A 21,944-nucleotide genomic window follows, 5' to 3' on the forward strand; every position below is an offset into this window, starting at 1 on the left:
AACCTTCTCTTTCCTTTGCATTTTTCTTCTCCGTAACAACAAGGAACTGGCTTTTTGTTTTGTTTTGTTTTTTGGGTTTTTGGGTTTTTTTGGTCCTATCCTTCATCATGGTTCAGTAAAAAGAGTATATATTTTATAGTCACACAGAGTTGTCTTTCAATCTGAGAATGTGTATTTGTCTTCTAGGGTTGCCCCAAAAAGTACCTCAAACTCGGTGGCTTAATCAGCAGAATTTTTTTCTTACAGTTCTGGAAGTCAGAAGTCCAAGATCAAAGTGTCAGCAGGGTTGGTTCCTTCTGAGGGCTATGAGGGAAGGATCTTTTTTGGGGCCTCTCTCCTTGGCTTATAGATGGCCATCTTCTTCTGTGTCTTCATATTGTCTTCCCTCTGTATACATCTCTGTTCAAATTTCCTCTTCTCTTACAGACACTAGTCATATTGTATTAGGGCCCACCCTAAAGATCTCATTTTAAGTTAAGCTAGAGGATCTATCTCTAAGTACAAGGCCTCTCAAGAACTGGGCTCAGAACTGGCATAGTGCCAGTTCTACCACATTCTGTTGACCAAACCAGCCAGACTCAAGGGGGAAGTGAAGACACAGGAAGAAACAGACCTCGAAGCACACTGCAAGGGATGGGAATACAGGGAGGGGTGGAAGATTGTGACTTTTACAACAAATATTGACATCAGCTTCAGAACTTTAATATTTAACATATATTCTATCAACTAAAAGTAATGTGCTGCATTGCCAAGAAAACCTTTTCTCTATTTCTGTGGTAACCACTGCACTCTTTACTAGCTATGGAGTAATCTGTATTAATACTTTTATATAAATGGGTTTTTATTTAGAACTTCTGAGCCTTCTCTGTCATCCATTTACCTAAACTGCCCTATCTTTATAGTTACAGATCAATGAAGTCTTGCATGCCTTTGTTCTAGTTCTTTCTGAGCCCATGACTATCAAGAGGCTTATTCAACTTGGATCTGTCTAAAGATCCCAAGAGGAAAATGATATTAATATTGTATAGTTACACTGTTAAAGGAATTACCATATGATGTTAAAGAACATTCTCATTGACATAATCTATCTTGTTTTCCTAAGTCCAATTCATATTTGACATTTGAAAGCTATTTTAAGCTATATTAGCATAGCTAGTAGAAGTTTCTAGATTTCTTATTTATCTTATACTGCTAAATTCTAATTAATGCCATCTTGTACTTCTAAAGCTAACTGATCTGCAAGAGAAGCAGAGTTTTAAAACACCTCCTCATGCACACACACACACACACACACACACACACACACAGGGGGAGAGAGAGAGAAAGGGAAAATCATAATGAATTAGAAAGAGCTTGGGAATGGACATCAGGACCTGATTCCTTACTGGATCTCTGCTGCTAACTTTCTGTAAGATCTTGAGCAAGTTACTAAACCTCTTAGGTGTAATTTCTTCATTTTACATTAGGGAGATGGACTTTGGAAGCCTCACGTACCAAATCCACTCACTTGGGTGCTATACCTTTATATCATGAAGTTTGAACCCATGGGCCTTTGATTGTATACCTTCTATTGATCACTTAAATACCACTCAGATTTACTGTTACTTCTGTTTGCACTTTAAAATTATTTTAATTGGTTATTTTGTCACCAAGACAACTCAATCAATACAGAAAAAAAATAGAGTCAGTAAAACAGGAGTTCCCCACCTCCGTATTCCTATGGATGATATTGTGCATATATTTATAACCAGTAGTAGAAGAAGAGCACAGACAAACCAGAACCAACAATTGTTGTAAATGGCCAGCATAGCTGGACTGGGTTTGACTGCCTGTATATCTGCATGGTCTCTTCTGCTGGGTAACACAATTAGCTCTCTGGAAATACTTTCCTGGACTTTTTTTCCATGAGAGAGAGCACGCACATGGAAGCAGGGGAGAAGGGCAGAGGGAGAGAGAGAGGGAGAGAGAGAGGGAGAGAGAGAGGGAGAGACAGAGAGAGAGAGAGAGAGAGAGAGAGAGAATCTTAAGCAGATTCCATGCTCAGCGAGGAGCCTGATGCAGGGATCGAACCCATGGTCCTGGGATCATCACCTGAGCTGAAATCAAGAATCAGATACTCAACCAACTGAGCCATCCAGGCACCCCATCCTTCCTGTATTTTCAATTCAAATATACATTTATATACACAGACACAAAAATGTATAGACATACACAGATTTTTTTTTCTTTTTTTTAAGTACAATATAAAAACATTAATTATACAACTCCAAAACTCCAATTTTATTGTGGTCATCTTTAATATTACCATCCATAGATCCACATGAATCCAGATGCATTTTAGAATTTGAAGATATTCATACTTACCTAACAATCTGATGATGACATTTAGGTTGTCTTTTAATATGTTTATATTGTAGAAAATAAGACAGCAAGCAAGCTTGGAATTTAAGAATTGTAAATTGTTGGGATGCCTGGGTGGCTCAGTTGGTTAAGCGTCCAACTCTTCATTTTGGCTCGGGTCATGGTCTCACATGCTTCTTGGTATCAAGCTCCATGTCAGGGTCTAGGCAGTGTGAAGCCTGCTTGGGATTCTCTCTCTGCCCCTCCTCCACCCTCCTCTCAAAATAAATATGTAAACATAAAAGAAAAAGAACTGTAAACTGTTATTTATAAGAACTGTATTTCAGAAGGAGGGCACATGCTCAAATGAGGCAACAATACTGCCTTGTTATGCATAACAACTTAAAACTCCCTTCAAGAAATGCCTGGTGATGAGCAAGTAAGAAGTGACCTCAGGACCATCAGGTAGAGACCCACTCAGAGAGTAGAGGGAATACCTTGTAGTCATTAGCACAAACAGTGCTAATGAAATTAGTCGCGAAGGAAGATGGCGGCGCAGGAGGACTTAGATTCCACCCACACCTGCCTACATAACCCAGAAAACCGCCAGAAGACTAGCAGAACGGATTCTCTGGGGCCAAGTGTAGATGAGAGGCCCACGGAAGAGGGTAGGAAGGGCAGAGAGGCGGTGAGCGCTACACGGAGAGCTGGGGCGGAAGGGCAGCCCGCTGGCAAAGCAGAGCCCCAGAGTCTGGCTTGCAAAAGCGGAGGGGCTGGACAGAGTGTGTTCCGACAGCAAGCGGGACTTAACAGCTGGAAGGTTATAAGTTAACAGCTCTGCTCAGAGAGAGGGAGGGCTGGAGGACAACGGGAGGGAGAGTTGTTGAGCCCTGGACGACAGAGCTCAGCTTGGCGGGGAACAAAGGCGCTCGCCAGCGCCATCTCCCTCGCCCATCCCCCAGCCAAAATCCCAAAGGGAACCAATTCCTGTCAGGAAACTTGCTTGCACCGCGCAAACACCCAACACTGTGCTTCTGCGGATCCATCCCTCCAGCGGCGGGTCTGACTCCCTCCCGCTGCCGCAGGGCCCCTCCCGAAGCGGATCACTGAATCGGATGGAAAGAGCCTGAATGTCCATCAACTGATGAATGGATAAAGAAATTGTGGTTTATATACACAATGGAATACTACTTGGCAATGAGAAAGAATGAAATATGGCCTTTTGTAGCAATGTGAATTAAACTGGAGAGTGGTAGCCTAAGTGAAATAAGTCATACAGAGAAAGACAGATACCATATGTTTTCACTCATGTGGATCCTGAGAAACTTAACGGAAGACCATGGGGGAGGAGAAGGGGAAAAAAAAAAGTTAGGGAGGTAGCCAAACCACAAGAGACTCTTAAAAACTGAGAACAAACTGAGGGTTGATGGGGGGGTGGGAGGGAAGGGAAAGTGGATGATGGGCATTGAGGAGGGCACCTGTTTGGATGAGCACTGGGTGTTGTATGGAAACCAATTTGACAATAAATTTCATATATTAAAAAAATAAATAAGGGGCGCCTGGGTGGCTCAGTAGGTTAAGCGGCCGACTTTGGGTCAGGTCATGATCTCGCAATCCGTGAGTTTGAGCCCCGCGTCGGGCTCTGTGCTGACAGCTCAGAGCCTGGAGCCTGTTTCAGATTCTGTGTCTCCCTCTCTCTGACCCTCCCCTGTTCATGCTCTGTCTCTCTCTGTCTCAAAAATAAATAAACGTTAAAAAATTTTTTTTAGAAATAAATAACATTGAAAAGAAAAAAAGTATACCCTAAAAATAAATAAAGAAATAATAAAGAAATAAAGAAATAAAAGAAATTAGTCTTTGGTGTACTCACCACCTTTACCAGTTCCCACAGTGGTCCTCCTTCTCTCCATGCCTCCTGCTCAGGGCTTTTGTGCTGCCCCTTAGTCTCCCAGAACCCCGAATTTGGGGCTGGGATCAAATCTGTCCTTTCCAAGGCAAGACCTCCTACTTTGGAGAAAAGGCACAATATTGGTAGAGAAGCGAACCTGGGGGTGGGGCCTGGGAAAGTGGAGTGACACATCAGTCTCTGAACCTTGCTTCCACACTGCATCCTCTACGGCCTTCCCATCACAGTCTTAACAATCATGGTAGGAAATTACCTTCACATTTGCAGAAAAGTTGTCACTTTTTTGAAAATATGCTTCAGAGAAAAGGAGTAACTACTGCTACCATGCCTCTGCTTGGAATCTAAATCTTCTCACTGTCTCTAATCCCAGAAATGTGCTTATCCTGGCTTTTGTTCCCTCTCCCCAATTCCATATAACATAATGGGTTAATTCCCATTGAAGAAGTTGACCACTAACAATCACTCATTTTCATGCCTTCCCTCCAAGTATGTGCCAAATTTTCCCCATCATAAGATTCACCTGTGGTGCTTGTTAAATAGTACATTAACTCAGGACCCTCCCCTGGAGAGCCCAATTCAGCAGCTTTTGGGTGAGAGCCTGGAATGTGTGCTATTAATGAGAGCCCCATGTAATCCTTTGATCAAGAAAGTTGGGGAAACACTGCCTAACCTACAATGGTATTTCAGACACCTGTAACAGGGATGGAGATTACCCCTCAAGTTATACTACAAAGACAACGCCATAAATCAATAATTACAAGTGCCACCCTGCCACTTGCACAGAATTTGAACATGACTGCAGAAATCTAGGTATCTCAAATTGCAGTAAGAGATGCTGAAAATATCTTGATTGGGCCTTACAAAATCTGAGTCCTCAACCTGGCTCTGACACTCAGTTGTTAATAGATTGGGCAAAGTTGCTTTGCCTCAATTTCCCCATGTGTAAACTCCCAATTGGTATGCATATGACATTATTATTTAGAACATTACTCTCTCTGACCCAGAATTTCTACTTACCAAGGGTTAGCCAGGGGAATATACAAGAATGTCCATCGTATTATGGTTTATGATGATGAAAAATTAGAAGTCTTTGTAATGTCCATCATTAGGAATAAACGCTGATTTATCTAGACATTGAATACTATGCAATCTTAAAAATGGTAATGGAGATCTTTATGTTTGATATATAAAATGCCCATGTCATGTAAAGTGGTAAAATCAGGTTACAAAACATTACCTAAACTTTGATCCCAGGTTATTGGTTTTTGTGTGTGGTGTTTGTTCAAAAAGCCCATAAAGCTATATATCTAAATATTAGCAGTGGCAAGATTACAGGTGACTTTTTCCTTTTCTCTATATCCTTCTGTAATTGTCTGAATTTTTGCAGTTAATTTAAATTTTTATACGTGGGGGAAATAATATATCATCATTTTTTGTAAAGGTACTTCATGCACATTGCCAGGGTAGTGATAACAGCCAGGAAACTAGGGGTTACTTAAAGGAAAGTTTTGTTACTTGAAGATGGTATGAACAAGAGACGTTCTTTCTTCAATAAAATCCACCACCCTCTTTCACTCTACACTGGAGTTGTATTTTTCCCAAAAAATACTAATTTTGCCCAGTGTTATGGAGAAAAACACCAATTCATTTACCTGGAGCCAATTTTAGTGACCTCTGGTTTCATGGCTGGCCCACAGAGAAGCTGGTAGAATAACCCAAAGGCAAATGTCAGGAAGGGCAGAATTATGCTTCCTTCAGGCCTTCCAGAAAGTCCTTCCTGTCCCAAATCCCTCCTCTCAGGTGAGAAAGCTGGAGAAAACTCAGGTGTCTCCAATGGGGAGAGGGCGGGGTCATGTTCTATGTTCTGCTATAAAAAAAGCACAGACCAACCCATCCCTCTATCTGGTTGATTTGGTGGTACATTTGGCCATGGCCTCCAGACAGGAAGGAGATAGTGGGAGTCCTTCAAGCTGGTTTAATGCAGATTGGAGGTGAGTAATTCTGGCAGCACGGTAGGGACAGACACAATGGCCTTGTTTGCTAAAGCTCACTCCTCCTTAACTCTCTCCCCAATCTCCTTCTAGCACCTACAGGTCACTTTTTCTACTCCTTATCCTCGTGACTTCAGTGAATTCCATAGGTGTTTTGCAGTTGGTGAATCCTGTCTTCCCAGGTATGTCTGTTGGGTGAGGGGAAATGCCCTTAGCATCTTTCAAACAGGTTGCAGCTAGATGGCCAGGGAACATTAACATGGGCCACAATCTCCACTCACCCCGTTTCTTAGTTTGATCAAGTCAGTAGATTTTGCTATTACTTACCCATGACTTGGTATACTTGCTAAAGCAAAGATGTTGCAAAACACCTACACTAGTTTTTATTCCTTTACTGCCTCAAGCTTTATGGTACCCCCAAAACAGCAGAACACAACACTAAATCCCCATTTTTTTTTTTATTTTCAACGTTTATTTATTTTTGGGATAGAGAGAGACAGAGCATGAATGGGGGAGGGGCAGAGAGAGAGGGAGACACAGAATCAGAAACAGGCTCCAGGCTCTGAGCTATCAGCCCAGAGCCCGACGCGGGGCTCGAACTCAACGGACCGCGAGATCGTGACCTGGCTGAAGTCGGCCGCTTAACCGACTGCGCCACCCAGGCGCCCCACTAAATCCCCATTTTAAGAGTCGTCCTTTTCAAACACAAGCTTATGCTTAAGGAAAGCATCAACATGACAGACGAAATTGGAGCTGCTCTGCTTATGAGTTTTTTAAACTTTCACGTGGGCAAGAGGATGTAAAATAGCATATTATAGGTAGAATTTAGCCTTTAAAAAAGTGTTCTTGGGCTTATGTAGGGTGAAGTTTTTAAGTTTAAGTAATCTCTACGCTTAACATGGGATTCAAACTGAGGACCCTAAGATCAAGAGTCTTGCATGCTCTTCTGACTGAGCCAGCCAGGCACCCCATGTTGGGCATTTTTTAAACTTCAAGTTGAAAAGTCTTTAGATAGAACCTTTGTTCTCTAGCTCTTCACAGACCTACCATCCCCACCTCTGTCAGCATCATTGTCAAGGTTCTAGCCTGGTCCCTGTTCTGGGGCCTCTTCTGGGCTTAACTTTGGAGAGTTCCAGAAAGCCCCAGGCATTTAACTGACAACTTCCCTACAGTTGGTAACTTGCATTTTAGTTATGTCTTTGCCACCAATCTGTGAGCTCCCTGAACGTAGGGATCAAAGTTTGCCTCTTGCAAGTGGTATTCTTCCCTGATGCCTGTTGGAGAGGTGACTCCATAAGTTTAGGAATCCTGCCTCCTGCAGCTCAAGGAGGCCCCAAACTTTTCCTTTCCTCTTCAGGTACTGTCACTTGCTATGAAACTAAAATGGCAGTGGAATTTCCAAGTGATTTTGGCACCAAAAAATGGCATACATCTGTGGTGGGTAAGTAATGTGTATATTCTTATCTTAGTCTTAGCAGAAAACTCTTAGTTCAAGGCTAGCCCTATTTTTCAGGTGAGCAGAGTATGCAAACTTTAGAGTAACTGACACCCAATTCCCATGATGCCACAGGGGTCCCTGATTTGCATGATGCCAGTAAGAGTGAGAGACCTCATCTTGCCTTAGAAACCTGTCTTATCTCAGAATTTCCTGAGAAATCTTTAGTAGGAAACCACAGCATCTTTTAAAGCTTGGGTCCTATCACCCATCTGGGACAATAAAAAGTAAAATGATGGAGCTTAGAAATGGATTGATACTCTTAGCTATGTAGCTTTGGTTTACTTTGTTACTGTAATGTACTTCTTGGCCATTTGCTCTGGCTTCTATAGATCCCTTTAGTTTTGAATTGTTGAACTGCACTTACATCTTGGATCCAGAAAAGCTCACCTTAAAGGCCCCATATGAGACCTGTACCAGAAGAATGGTAAGTAATAGTTTTGAGGAGTGATGGTGGGAAATAGTAACCTAGTAATTACTAATAGTAACCCTACTAGTTAAGGATTTGGCTTTAGAGTAGAGCAGTTACTCTCAATCAAGGGTGGTTGGTGGTGGTGGTGGTTGGTTGGTTGGTTTTTGTTACTGTTTTTGGGGGTTGGGGGGAGTTGTTTAGTTTTGTCTTCCAAGAGGACATTGTGCAATGTTTGGAGACCTTTTGAAGACCTTACTGGCTGTCACAACTGGTGTAGGGGGCTGTCTGCCACTGGCATCCAGCAGGTACAAGCCACAGTTGCTGCTAAAAAGCCTACATTGCACAGGGTGGCTCCCTTTAACATGGAATTACCAGTCCTGAAATGTCAATAATGCTGAAAATGAAAAACCCTGAAGTTAGGGCCTTGGTATGAGTACTGGCTTTGCCACTCTCGAGTTGTGATCTTGAGCAAGTAAGCTAACTTTTCTAAGCCTTGACTTGCTCATTGCAAAAGGGGGATTATGGTACCTTTTCTACAGGGCACCTAAAAATTAATAAGATACAGATGAAGAACTTGGCACAGCAGTAAGATACAACAAATGTTTAAAATGAGATATTCTGATCAGTAACCTCCATGGGCAACTGAAGGCTATTTTGGTGCTGGCAAAGAGAACTGCTATGCTATAAAAACAGGTGTTGGAAGGCAAGCAGCAGCTGAGCAATAGGGTTTTCTCTATTGCCAAGCAACAGTACTGCCCAATCAAGGTTATTAGGAGCAGTAAAGGAAACCTGTCAAGTAGCCAAGAATCACTTGGGGAACTTTGTATACACTTAGTTCATTGATCTAAGTTGATGACTTAGGTCTAAGGTACATTTTAGAAATCTGCATACTTAACTGGCTACTTGATCTAACTCTGCAGTGAAAACCTCCAGTAATTAATTTTTCCTTTTGGAGATGGCCTTTGCCAACTTTCAGAGAGGCTAGAGTTTGCTTTAGACCAAGGGTCTGCCAACTGCAAACTGTGGATGGCCACATTGAACCCATGATGTGCATGTATGCATGTGTGTGATAGTCCTTGAGCTAAGGATGGTTTTTAAAGACTTAAAAAGTACATGTTAGAAATCGTATGTGGCCTTAAAATCCTAAAATACTTATTAATAGTTAATAGAAAAAAGGTGGCTGTCCTTTGCTTGAGACTGAGTTCCCTAAACGAGGGGAAAATACCAAAGATGGCCCCGTCTAGCACCCAAACAATGGCTGATAAATACGTGCTCAATATTTGTTTGACTTGGGCAGAGGTGCCAAATTACCTTTGAATATCATGGTTCCAGCTAAATGTCAAATCAGAACCTTAACTCTAATCCCTGAAGCTCAATAAACTACTTTATGCCAAGACAGGAGTCTTACTAGGATATTTGAAAGCACTAGCTATAGCCTATCTTTGTATAGGAATGGTTACTTTCCAGAACCTGTGGTACTAGTAACCTCAATAGTCTGGCCATTCAGCTGGATCCAATGGTCTTCTAGAATCACCTTTCCCACCAAGATACCAGCACTTACTGTTGTTACTATGCCTTTGCACACAGCTTGGCCAGCACCGGATGATCATCAGACTCAAGGACCACAATGCTGCTTCAAGACATAACAGTTTGATGTATCAGATCAACTGTCCAGTTATGCAAGCAGAAGAAACCCATGAGCATGCAGGATCCACTATCTGCACAAAGGATTTCATGTCTGTGAGTGAAGCAGACTGATGGCTACTCATGGTTACTGCAGGGGAAATGGGGTGGTCTACACAGAGCTGGTGTTAGGAACAGGATCAGGATTACAATCTGGTATTCACCACTAATTGATGATGTGGCTTTGAATTCATTTCTTGACCACAGTGAGTCTTAGTTTCCAAGTCTTAAGCAGGAGACAATAGTACTTAACTCAAAGGATGGCCCTGAGAATTAACTGAGAGGATATATACAGTGCTCAGCACATCATACCTGGCAGTAGAAAGGATTACATTGGTAGCTGCAATCACATTAAAAAAACATGTGACAAATTGAATGCCCGTGATGTGCCAGGTTCTGTGCCAGATGCTAAGATACAGTAAAAAAGCAAAATAGCCCAATCTCCTACTCTGGGATTTTATAGTCTGACATAACTAATATCAACAATGGGAAAATAATTCATCCTTGATTATAACAATGATAAAAAGGCATGACTTGACTGAATGCTTGATTTCTGTGGACAAAGGGAAAAAATGAGCATCTAAGAACTTAGTGTCCCAATTTAAAACTGGAAGAGAGTTGCGATCTTGGAATTGCTTTTTGTCATCGGAAGCCTGGAGATGAAATGATGTCTAAGGGCACAGCTAGTTTTCATGACTGGACTTGTGCCTCTTCTTACCCCACAACCAGACCTCTTGGTAGAAGTACACAGCAGTTGCTCTGGGTGTTCTACACATACTGACAGGTGGCATGATTTCAGAAAACTTCTCTGCCAAATCAAAGCCTCACATCATGGTTTATTTACTTTTTCTTTCCAGTTTACCTTTAATGTCATTCCTGGCCTGGCTGATGAAAATACGGTATGAAAGTCACCTGTTAAATTACAGACCTAAGTAACCTTTAGTTCTATAGTAGAAGTGACCTAACTTCAATCTTGATTAAAATATTAAGTAGACCAATAGTCTTGGAGTTAAGGTGAGCACCAGCCCTCTAAATCAAACTTGTATCTTTAGGATACCAAGAATCCAATGGGATGGAGCATTGAGGTTGGTGATGGTACAAAAGCCAAAACTCTGACTCTTCAGGATGCCTTGAGACAAGGATACAATATCCTGTTTGATAACCACAAGATCACCTTCCAGGTGTCATTCAATGCCACTGGAGTGACTCACTACATGGTAGGTATGAATCTCCTTGTACCACTACCAAAGGACAGACCAATATTCTAAGTCTAAGCGTGGTCTCAACCATGTCTTCAAAATAACTGAGAATACAATTGATTGAACAGGTATCTTAATGCCTCCCATGTGCTAGGCGCTGCACTGAGTATGAAATATAAAAGGGTGAACAAAACAGATGTGTTCTTCCCATAGATCTATCTAGATCTACTCTATGTGATCTAGGGTACCATGAAGGTCTTTGAGCAATTAAGATGTTGTTGTTACACATCATAGGACAATGATTGCTTGTAGAAATTGGTGCTTTGAGGGCCAACAATGAAGACATGAAGTTAAATGAGTTAATGTGTGAAGGTAATTTAAACAGGTCCTAGCAGATAAGCGCTTAAATGTCAGCCATTTTAACAAGAACAGTCCTGTTACACATAGAATATAAACAGATTGCTGAGTTTTACAAACATTTCCTCTGTATGCTGTTAAGATAAAACCAGCTTTTGTTCACATCTGCCTAGGAGTGACGTATAGGTCCTACCAGTAGACAATACTGACTGGCCAGAGGTTAGGAGACATAAGCTTTAAAAACTAGAACATCTGATAAACAGTCATTGGACAAACTGCTTAAATTCTAGTTGGGCCAAAATAGTGCCCAATACTTGAGTATATGTTTGCCCTGATGACTCCTAGAGCATTTGTTAGAAATTCAAGTAAACCAATGTTGGAAAAATGTTCTCTCCCCACCCCACCCTCAGCAAGGTAACAGTCACCTCTACATGGTGTCTCTGAAGTTGATACATGAATCTCTTGGGCAGAAGATCATCTTAACAACACGAGTGCTTTGTATGTCAGGTAAGGCCCTGACATACAGGAAGGGGCAACTCCAGTTGTGGGAGACACTGTTCTAGGGGCTTAAAGCTGATCATGGGCATTGTGTTGGCCATTCCTTCTAGATGCTGTGACCTGTAACACCACACATGTGACTCTGACCATACCAGAGTTTCCTGGGAAGTTAAAATCTGTGAGCTTTGAAAATAGGAACTTTGCTGTAAGCCAGCTGCACAACAATGGGATTGATAAAGAAGAATCCAGTGGCTTGACATTGCACTTCAGCAAAACTCTTCTCAAAATGGAAGTATGTTCCTATCATGAACAGCTAGGCTTAAAGGAAGCCAGACTTGAAGAACAGTCATTAAATAACCCTGATACAGTTCATGACTGGTCCATAAACTGTCAGTAGAATAGATGCAAAATCGAAGGCCTCATTTGATCACTTGGCCTAAGCGAATTCTCCAGTAACTGAAATTTACTCTGAAACATACAGCCTCCTAAACCGCTGCAATGGAAGTATTCCTGTGTGGGGTTTTTTGTTTGTTTCATTGTGTGTGTGTGTGTGTGTGTGTGTGTGTGTGTGTGTGTGTGTGTAACTCAGCTCATCGAACTGATTATAAGTTGTTGATGATGACCCTCCTATGCCCTACTAAAAGCGGGACAGTTTGATCCAAACAAAAGTGTCCTGAACTGTTAAGTTGGAGGCCAGTCTTGACTGATGGAATTGCCAGGGACACCAGAGAGTAATCTTAGGTTGGGGTAGTGTGTTTCACAATAACATCTGACAACATTTGTAGAATGCTTGATGAATCAGACCTAGCTTGGCAGAGCACTCCACTCTTTGGAATTTGATCTGTAAATTCAGGCTTCAGTGAAAAGTACAAAGAGCATGCAGAGCTGGGTATTTCAGGGCATGAGTTTAAAGCAATAAATTTCCTGCCTAGGAAAGCATCCTGATCTGGAGAAGTGATAGGATCTTGCTTGTTGTGGTTTGAAGGGAATCCAGATTAATTCTAGAGTGTGCCCTACAGGTATTCAGTGTACTTCCTTCCTGCTTCACTGGGACTGTTCTGGGCCCCCAAGGCTGTGGCTGCTAATTGATAATCCTCTCTCCTTGCAGTTCTCTGAAAAATGCCTACCCTATCAGTTCTACTTAGCTTCACTCAAGCTGACCTTTGCCTTTAATCAAGAGACTATATCCACGGTGCTTTATCCTGAGTGTGTCTGTGAGTCACCAGTTTCTATAGGTAAAAACATTTCCAAGAAAAATGGTTTTTTACATGATTTCTCCCTTAGCCTTTCTGTAGGTCAGAATGCGTATAGAAGTTCGGACTCTGTATTGCTTCTACTGAGGAAACTGATCAGATCAGAAATCTCAGTATAGCTACTAAAACAGCATCCTAAGTAGATAAGCTCTCCAAAAGACAGTGATAGGTACCTGTATGTATAAGGGATCTATGTTTAAGTAGCCTGGATATATTGTGGTTTAGGAGCGTGAGCCCACCATCTAAATAAGATTGATCCAAACCTGTAACTATAAGGGCTACAAAAGTTTAAAAGACTTCCCCCAAATGCTGATAAGTGGCTCAAAAACAGGGAGTAGGTATTTCTTCAGTATTGCCTCTGCCCCTGTGCTTCTGTTATTTACTAACCTGTATCCAGTCCAGCCAATAAGAAAACTAGCTCCTGCGTCCACTACCCTCCATCCTTGCCCTCCCCAAACCACTCAGGATTTGTGAGTCTTGAAATAAGGGACATGATGATACAAGGCATTACACTTTAAGCCATAATCTGATCCATGAATAACTTCAGTCCCTCAAGGGTTTCTCCTAGATCTCCTCATCCGCACTTCAGTGTTGGTAAATACCATTCACCTGGCAAACTACTTTAAACTCTGACTGCCATCTAGTTACAGGTGACCTGTGTACTCAGGATGGGTTTATGGACATAAAGGTCTACAGTCACCAGACAAAACCAGCTCTCAACTTAGAAACCCTAAGGGTGGGAGACTCATCCTGCCAACCTACCTTCCAGGCCGCATCTCAAGGGCTGATACTGTTTCACATACCCCTGAATGGATGCGGGACAAGACATAAGGTTAGTGCTGGCAGACTATAGAATGCTAGGGCTTGATTTCGAGGTCACTTGTTACTAGCTTCTAACCTTTATCCAACTTTAAGTTCAAGGAAGGCAGAGTCATCTATGAAAATGAAATACATGCTGTCTGGGCGGATCTTCCTCCAAGCACAATTTCTAGAGATAGTGAATTCAGGTATGATTAAATTGCTACTTGTTAAGCTCCAGATGAAATTCAAGCAGGATCCTAACCTAAAATTCTTCTGTACCACCTTGCCCCTCCCCTAATGTCTTACAGAATGACAGTGCAGTGCCATTACAGCAAAGGTGACCTGCTAATAAATACCAGAGTCCAAAGTCTTCCTCCTCCAGAGGCCTCAGTGAGGCCAGGTCCACTTGCCTTAATCCTGCAAACCTACCCAGGTGAGATGTTACAACCTAAAAAATCTGCTTGGGGCACTTAAGTGGCTCAGTTGGTTAAGTGTTCAACTTTGGCTCAGGTCATGATCTCACAGTTACTGAGTTCCAGCCCTGCTCTGCTTATACTGCAGAGCCTGCTTTGGATCCTGTCTCCCTCTATCTACTCCTCCCTTGCTCACCTCCTCTCTTTCTCAAAAACACTGAAAAAAAAATTTTTAAAAAAACCTGCTGAAATCCTTTGAGGTAAATCTTCCCTAACCTGAACTTTGTGATGATGCCAGACCAGTGGAACATTAGTGATGCTTTAGCTCCTATTGCAACCATCAACCACTTGAATACTGAAGAGGTCTCAATTCCATTTCAGATAAATCCTACCTCCAACCTTACGGGGAGAAGGAGTACCCTGTGGTGAGATACCTCCGCCAACCAATTTATCTGGAAGTGAGAGTCCTAAATAGGTCTGACCCCAACATCAAGCTGGTCTTAGATGACTGCTGGGCAACACCCACGGTGGACCCAGCCTCCGTCCCCCAGTGGAATATTATCATGGATGGGTAGGTATTCTCTATAGATAAGGTAGCTCAGCTAATCAAAACACCAGTGAAGAGACTCCTGGCTGGCTCAGTACAGCATGTGACTTTTGATCTCAGGATTGTGTGTGAGCCCCGTGTTGGGTGTAGAGATTACTTTTAAAAAGTTTAGGAAAAAAAAGGCCAGTGAGAAGATAAAACCCTCTAGGGTTTCAGGAGAGCACTAGGTCACAAAAGTGCTGATTTTGGTACTCATAAGTAACCAGTCATTGGTCCAATAGGATGATATACTTTGTTCTTAACCTTGAATCTAAAAGAATGGGTTCCTCTCCAAGGATGCCAGGCTCTAATACTCTTGATCTAGAGAGAAGAGATTGCCAGTTGCTATTCACCCATGTTCCAAGCAAGGTGCTATGTACTCAACATGCATTAGTTGAACCTCCTTTCAAGCTATGAAAAGACACTAGCCACCCCACTTCATGATAAAACCCAAGCTGGCTGCTTAAATGACTAGCCAAAATAAGATGTAGTAAATAGTGGGATTTAAATGCCTATCTGACTTGATCCATAATGCTCTGAAGCTGTGACTAGACACATGTGAATTGGTGGCTGTCCTCCCAGCTCTGCCCTCAATGGTCTTCATCTGTATAGAAACCATAGATTACCTTCCTTGAAGCCCTTATAATCTGTTCCTAAGCTCTTAAACTCCAGGTACACTCTTGGTCCAGGACTACATGTAGCCCACCTAACATAAGATTTTCTCTACAGCTACCAACCTCTTGTATCATCAGAGGTAAAATAGCAGTAGTTCTCTACTATTTTTTTAGTTTTTTATTGATTTTTGAGAGAGGAGAGAGAGAAGTGAGGGGGGATGGGCAGAGAGAGACACAGAATCCAAAGCAGGCCCCAGGCTCTGAGCTGCCAGCACAGAGCCTGATGTGGGGCTCAAACTCCTGGACTATGAGATCATGACCTGAGCCAAAGTTGGTTGCTCAACCAAGTGAGCCACTCTGGCACCCCAATTCTCTACTTTCCTTGTCCCTGATCTATACTAACTGCCTGGGATAAAATAGGTACTCAGCTGAGTATGGAAGGATTAAGCCAATGTCCGATGAAAACACACATATGAAACTGGAGGTTCTTGATAAGTTGAGCTGGCAAATAGGTACTTAAATCTTATTAATGCATGTTCGAAAAACAGAACTAGCATATACAACTCATGACTTAATATTTGTGGAGACGCCATGTCAGAAGTATAGTAAATAAAATGTACAGGTAGAAGGTAGAACAATTCTGAAGGTGTTTGAATACACATAGCTGAATATGGGCAGATGTTGAGTTAAACTTCAGGGAAAATGAAGCTGATAATCTTTGCTGATGTGTGCCTCCTAGCTGTGAATACAACCTGGACAACCACAGAACCACCTTCCATCCAGTTGGCTCCTCTGTGACCTATCCTTCTCACTATCGGAGGTTTGATGTGAAGACCTTTGCCTTTGTATCAGAGGCCCAAGTGCTTTCTAGTCTGGTAAGTGATTAAGTCACCTGGGACAGGTCAAAAGTGAGTGCATCAGTTCCACTTAACTCTTCCTTTATCCCCAGGTCTACTTCCACTGCAGTGTCTTAATCTGCAGTCGACTGTCTGCTGACTCCCCTCTGTGTTCCGTGACTTGCCCTGTGTCATTCAGACACAGGAGAGGTAATAACTTGAAGTCCTTGTTGCCATGAGTTGTCAAAGCAAGACTGGTCTTTATAGAACTAGAAACTAAGAATAAGGCTTTGGGGTGCTCAGATGGCTCAGTTGCTAGAGCATGGAATTCTTGATCTCAGGAATGTGAGTTGGAGCCCCAAGTGTGGTGAAGAGTTGACATGAAAAAAAAAAAAAGTTAAAAAAAAAAAAAAAAAGAGGGGGGTTGATTGAGAATCTTCATTCAGTTGCAAGAAACCTTTTTAGCCCAGTCTGCCCTGCCAATAGAGTAAGACTGAGATGACCAGTTCTTGATAAGACTATGGGCAAATTTGGTTTTACACATGGACTGGAGCCTGATATTTTGCAAACATGACTCCCAAAAGTTACTATGCTGGAGTCCAGGTTGACTCGGAACTTAATCTTTGAATATTCTTAGAGATTTTATCCTATTCTTACCCTAAGGTGTATGTCCTCTCCTGCAAAGGTGGGGAAAACCCACATAGAGCAGGGGACTCGATGGAGATGTGCTCAAAAAAGTCCATCAACACCCCTCTCTACTCCTCGCTATTCCAGAGGTCAGACAGACACAAATTCCAATTTCTCCCTCCAGCCACAGGCACCACTGAAGAAGAGAAAATGATAGTGAGTCTTCCAGGACCCATCCTCCTGCTGTCAGATAGCTCTTCACTCAGAGGTATGGAGCTAAAGCTTAGGGCACTTCCTGAACTCAAGTTCATACCTTTTATGTTGAATTTAACCATACATGAGTAACACATGATTATAGTAATTCTAAGCAGTGAAAGAATCTCTCTCTAAGGAAGAGAAAGGAATATCTCTTCCTAGCTATACTTCATTAAGTCTCTTGTGTACTCTTCCAAAAATCCCCCTTAAAAAAAAATCTCCCTTGAACACAAGTGGAACCATATTTTCTACCTGCTTTCTATGATTTTACACTTAAACACTTAAATCTGTACAGAGAGCACCTCACAGCTAACAGCTACATAGTACTGCATGCATACAGCTGTAGTTAAGCCACAGTCCTCAATCAAGGACCTGTAGGTTACTTCAGGCTCTGTCAATAATGTCATGGTAGAATACTCTTAAATCTTTGCCAATTAAACAAATTCAGGATATCTTTCTAGAAGTGAAACTATGAGATCAGAATGAATGTGCCTTACCACTGCCAAATTTGAGTCTGTACTAGATGGTGTTCCTGGTCATATCCCATATCCTCATCACAAATGGTCTTAATTTTAGGCTTACAATTGGAAATTGGAAGTTTTGTTAGGGACTTAAGACAGTGTAAGAAATTGTACATTCGAGGTCATCTCTATGAATGCCAGAATGTTGGTTAGACTGGAACAGTAAGATTGTTTCCAGGTGTCAGCCCATTGGATTTTAGGTTAATTAAAGTTAGTAGGAAGTAGGAGCAGCAGTGGGACCAGAGAGGAGGAGGTTGGCTCAAAGAGTAAGACTAAATACTCTATTGCAAGCTTCCCAAAGGAGACATTAGAGGCATAATTTAACTTCTCTGGGGAGCCTAAGGCTTGAACTTGAGCCTTTAGATTTGAAATGATCTTAAGACCTGAATGTCTGCTTTCTTCCCAGATGTGGTGGACTCAAAAGGGTATGGGGCTGCCGGATATGTTGCTTTTAAGACTGTGGTAGCTGTGGCTGCCTTAGCAGGCCTTGTGGCAACGCTAGGCTTCATCACCTACCTGCGCAAGAACAGAACCATGATGTTAAATCACTAAGGATTTTCAAATAAAATGGTTGAAGTAAGCGACTTGCTTTTTACCTCATTAACCTTACATGGAGTGTTTTCTTACAGTCATGCTTTAATGGTAACTGTAGGACATTTCCACAACCCCAATGGGCTTTAGTCTGTGTGGATGTGAATAAGGAGATGTGTGACTTCAGTGCTTACTGTCAACGCAGCTTTGACGTCCTTAACCAAAACTGGTAGAGCCAGAGAATTAAACAGTGGCTTTTGACTACAGAGACCAGTCTTAAACTCCTCCATTCATCTATGCAAGACTAAGACAAGAAATCACCCCTAGTCACTGGCATGATTTTCTTTGTCTAGACGGGCAGGGAAACCACATGTTCCCAAGGAATTAATTGAATTTATCTAGTGTTCTGCTCCAACATTGCCTAATGGAAATTATTCCTTGAAAATTTACCTGAGAACTTGAGGTACTCAGTCATTCTTCCCTGTCCTCCTCATGCAATTCAAGACCAGCAATCTCCCTTGGAGGGATAAAATTAGAAGGTTCTAGTTTACTTAAGTGCAATTACAACATTTCTAGTCTCATTAAGACTCCACAGCTGAACACCAGCCCCTTAGCTGAGCTGGAGACTGGCTTTCCCCGCTACCAACACATGATTATTCATTCTTCCTGAGCCTTTTTTCCCTCAGGGTCCCCTAGCTTCTGCTACACTGCAGTAAAATCAGTATGACTAGTGTTTGCTTCACACTGAAGTTCTAACAGACCATCTTCAAGACAACTAACGGAGAATATAAGTGAGTTCATTTCTATAACTAGAAAAAGCCTAGGTCTAAATGAGAACTTGTTTTGGAAAAAAGTCATAAAGCTTCTAAATGTCTGAACAGGGGTGTGCCTGGGTGGCCCAGACAACTGGGCATCTGGCTCTTCATTTTGGCTCAAGTCATGATCCCACAGTGGTGGGATTGAGGCCTGAGTTGGGCTATGCACCGGGCATGTAGCCAGCTTAAGATTCTCTCCTTCTTCCTCTGGTCAGCCCCTACTTACATGTGTGTTCTTTCAAAAGAAAAATTAGATATCTGTACATGGCAGGGAGGGTAAAACAGTGTTTTGTGGACTTCTTCAACCCTCAAGTGGGAAATGCCATAATCTGTTTTTTTCAAGTGTTGTTTCCTCAAGAAGGCTAGGTATAATATAGGTCTTATATATTGGAAGGAGGAATCCAATATTAATTTCCATTCATTAGATATATATGGTAGAACTCATCCCTGGTGTGGGGAAGGAAACCCCACACCATTATATGAAATGTCTTGTCTGTCTAGAGTAACAGAGGTTAAAAACTCAAGGTATCTCATCAAAGCCATTCTTTAGATACTGCTTGATAAGAGAATATGGCCTTAACCTACTAATGACAAATGGTGTTAGAGTCCAACTTTTCTGTGACTATCCTGTAACAGTGTTACATATTAGAACCAGAAGTCTTGCATATGCTGTACTTTGTAAAATGGCACTTGAGAGTTGGCCACTTAAGTGGCTTCCTGATCTCCCCAAGTCTATATGGACTGGGCAGATGTGGTAAGAGTCCTGCCAAGGGGCTATTATGCAATAGGGTCCAATCACATGGGTCCCTATAAATAGGGTAAATAGATCAGAATCACATCGTGTTCCAAAGGGAGAAATCAGAATGACATGGGCTACAAGCCACGGAATGCAGGCAGCCTATATTAGGTGGGGCATGGCAAGCAAATATATTCTCTCCTAGAATACAGCCCTGCTGCCCCGTTTTGGACTTCTGAATTCAAGTTGCAAAATAACCTGTGTCTTAAACCACTCAGTTTGCATTAATTTCTTAAAACAGCAATAGGAAACAAATATAACCTCTAATGCGTCCCTCAGCCAACACTTTGCTAGAAATGCGTACATTTTACAGAAGAGCGACTTGAACCCTAGTGTAGCTTTTCCAGGATATCACTGTGTCTTGATCATGAAGCTGGAGCTTCTCATCCCCAGATTGGTCTGTTTGTGTAGAGTCAGGATCAAGGTGACCTGGGCTCCAGGGTGCCGCCACAGACTTGTTTCTGATGTTTGCCACAAATGCTAGGGCAGAACTCAGAAAAGCTAACCGGCTGTGGAACAGCTGCTAGGATGAATACTTGTTGCCATGGTAACCTGGAACAAGTATAAGAGTGATTGAAGAAAGTCACGTTCTCAACTTTGGGTGGTACGCATCCTGCCATATGTGGGGGAGGCGGCCTAGCTGTGTGGGGAGTGAGCTCAAATCCCAAGAGGCTGCTCCTTCACCCAGTGTCTGCAATCTACCTTATCCAGTAAGGATAAGCTGTAATTGTGACACAGGTCTCAGGAGGTAGATGAAGGGCATGTGGGATTCTAACACTCAGCCCAACAGTTCCATGGGTGGAGGTTACAGGGATTGGTAATGGACCTATGAGCCTTGGGAAGTCCCCTCCAACATTGAACTTTTCTTTCCTGCCATTCTGCTGACTTGGGTGGTTTTATGAAATTTGTAGGGTTTTGGAATAAGGGCTAGAATAAGGTTTGTGTGTTCTAGTTCTGTCTCTCTCTTGCTGCATGACTTTGGGCAGATGGAACACAATCTGAGTCTACTTCCACATCTGTAAAATGGGAATAAAACTTATTTGGGGGCATCTGGCTGGCTTTGTTAGTGGAGCATGTGACTCTTGATCTTGAGGTTGTAGGTCCCAGCCCCACACTGGGCACAGAGATTACTTAAAATCTTAAAAAAACAAAGCCTACTTAGAAAGCACGTGAGCATTCAATAAGATAGTCAATCATCAAGTTCTTGTGTATGTGCTGCCCAGTCAGCATTGGAGCCATCTAAATAAAACCGCGGAGATAAAATTATAAGCAACTGAAGGTAGGATATAACTATGTATTAGGTAACAGGTACTTAGTCAGGCATATATTTTGAAAAATAAACATGTCCTGACCCCACCTACTAAACTAGAATCTTTGAGGGGTGTCTAAGCATGTTTAGGCTCTGTGGGAGGCCAAAGAATGGCCCTCAAATATCCATGTCCTAATTTCAGAAACATGTGAAATGTTATCTTCCATGGGAAAAGAGGATTTTGAGTACATGATTAATTTCGGGGTCCTGGATAGGGAAATTATCTGAATTATCCCTGTGGGCCCTAACTTCAATCACAAGCATCCCTGGAAGAGAGAAACAGGGTGAGATCTGACCACAGGAGGACAAGGCAATGTGACAATGGCAGCAGAGACTGGAATGATGCACAGTGAGCACAAGGGAGGAGCTACCAGCCAAGGAAAACAAGTGGACACCAGAAGCTAAAGGAGTCCAGGAAAAGGACTCTCCCCTAGAGCCTCCAGAAGGAAATAGCCTCACTGGCATGCATCTTGACTTCAGCCTAGTGAAACTGATTTCAAATTTCTGACCTCCAAAATAAATCGGTTATTTTTAAGCCCCTGAGCTTGTGGTAATTTGTTACAGCAGCAAAAGGAAACTAAAGCAAAGCTGCTCCTGTGAGTCTGACATACACCCCTGGGTAAGAATCGCTGTGTTAAACAAAGCAATTGGTGGCAAACTTTGTCATAGACGTGTTACAAACACACATGGTTGCTCCTATATAGAG

General features: G+C 42.2%; 1 protein-coding gene across 1 annotated transcript; it reads left to right on the forward strand.

Annotated features, from left to right (window-relative positions):
• The first annotated feature begins 6,175 nt into the window (after window positions 1–6,175).
• Window positions 6,176–18,396, forward strand: ZP2 (zona pellucida glycoprotein 2). Its single transcript, XM_040458818.1, has 19 exons — window positions 6,176–6,237; window positions 6,331–6,419; window positions 7,595–7,678; window positions 8,065–8,159; window positions 9,732–9,884; window positions 10,685–10,726; window positions 10,880–11,044; window positions 11,794–11,890; window positions 11,992–12,173; window positions 12,990–13,116; window positions 13,779–13,966; window positions 14,050–14,141; window positions 14,244–14,368; window positions 14,730–14,919; window positions 16,288–16,423; window positions 16,498–16,594; window positions 17,166–17,316; window positions 18,013–18,053; window positions 18,194–18,396. The coding sequence occupies exons 1-19, from the start codon at window positions 6,176–6,178 to the stop codon at window positions 18,337–18,339; spliced, it is 2,262 nt and encodes a 753-aa protein (XP_040314752.1). The 3' UTR covers window positions 18,340–18,396.
• Window positions 18,397–21,944: the final 3,548 nt, after the last annotated feature.

Source organism: Herpailurus yagouaroundi, unplaced genomic scaffold (assembly GCF_014898765.1).
Source record: "Herpailurus yagouaroundi ecotype Mexico unplaced genomic scaffold, PumYag 222, whole genome shotgun sequence".
Taxonomy (NCBI): Eukaryota; Metazoa; Chordata; class Mammalia; order Carnivora; family Felidae; genus Herpailurus; species Herpailurus yagouaroundi.

Excerpts from the sequence above, each read along its gene's own strand:
- ZP2 (XM_040458818.1), top strand. The coding sequence starts at position 6,176 with ATGGCCTCCAGACAGGAAGGAGATAGTGGGAGTCCTTCAAGCTGGTTT. Across the intron at positions 6,238-6,330 it reads TGGTTTAATGCAGATTGGAG|CACCTACAGGTCACTTTTTC; the intron begins GTGAGTAATTCT and ends ATCTCCTTCTAG. Across the intron at positions 16,595-17,165 it reads GTCATTCAGACACAGGAGAG|ACAGACACAAATTCCAATTT; the intron begins GTAATAACTTGA and ends TCCAGAGGTCAG.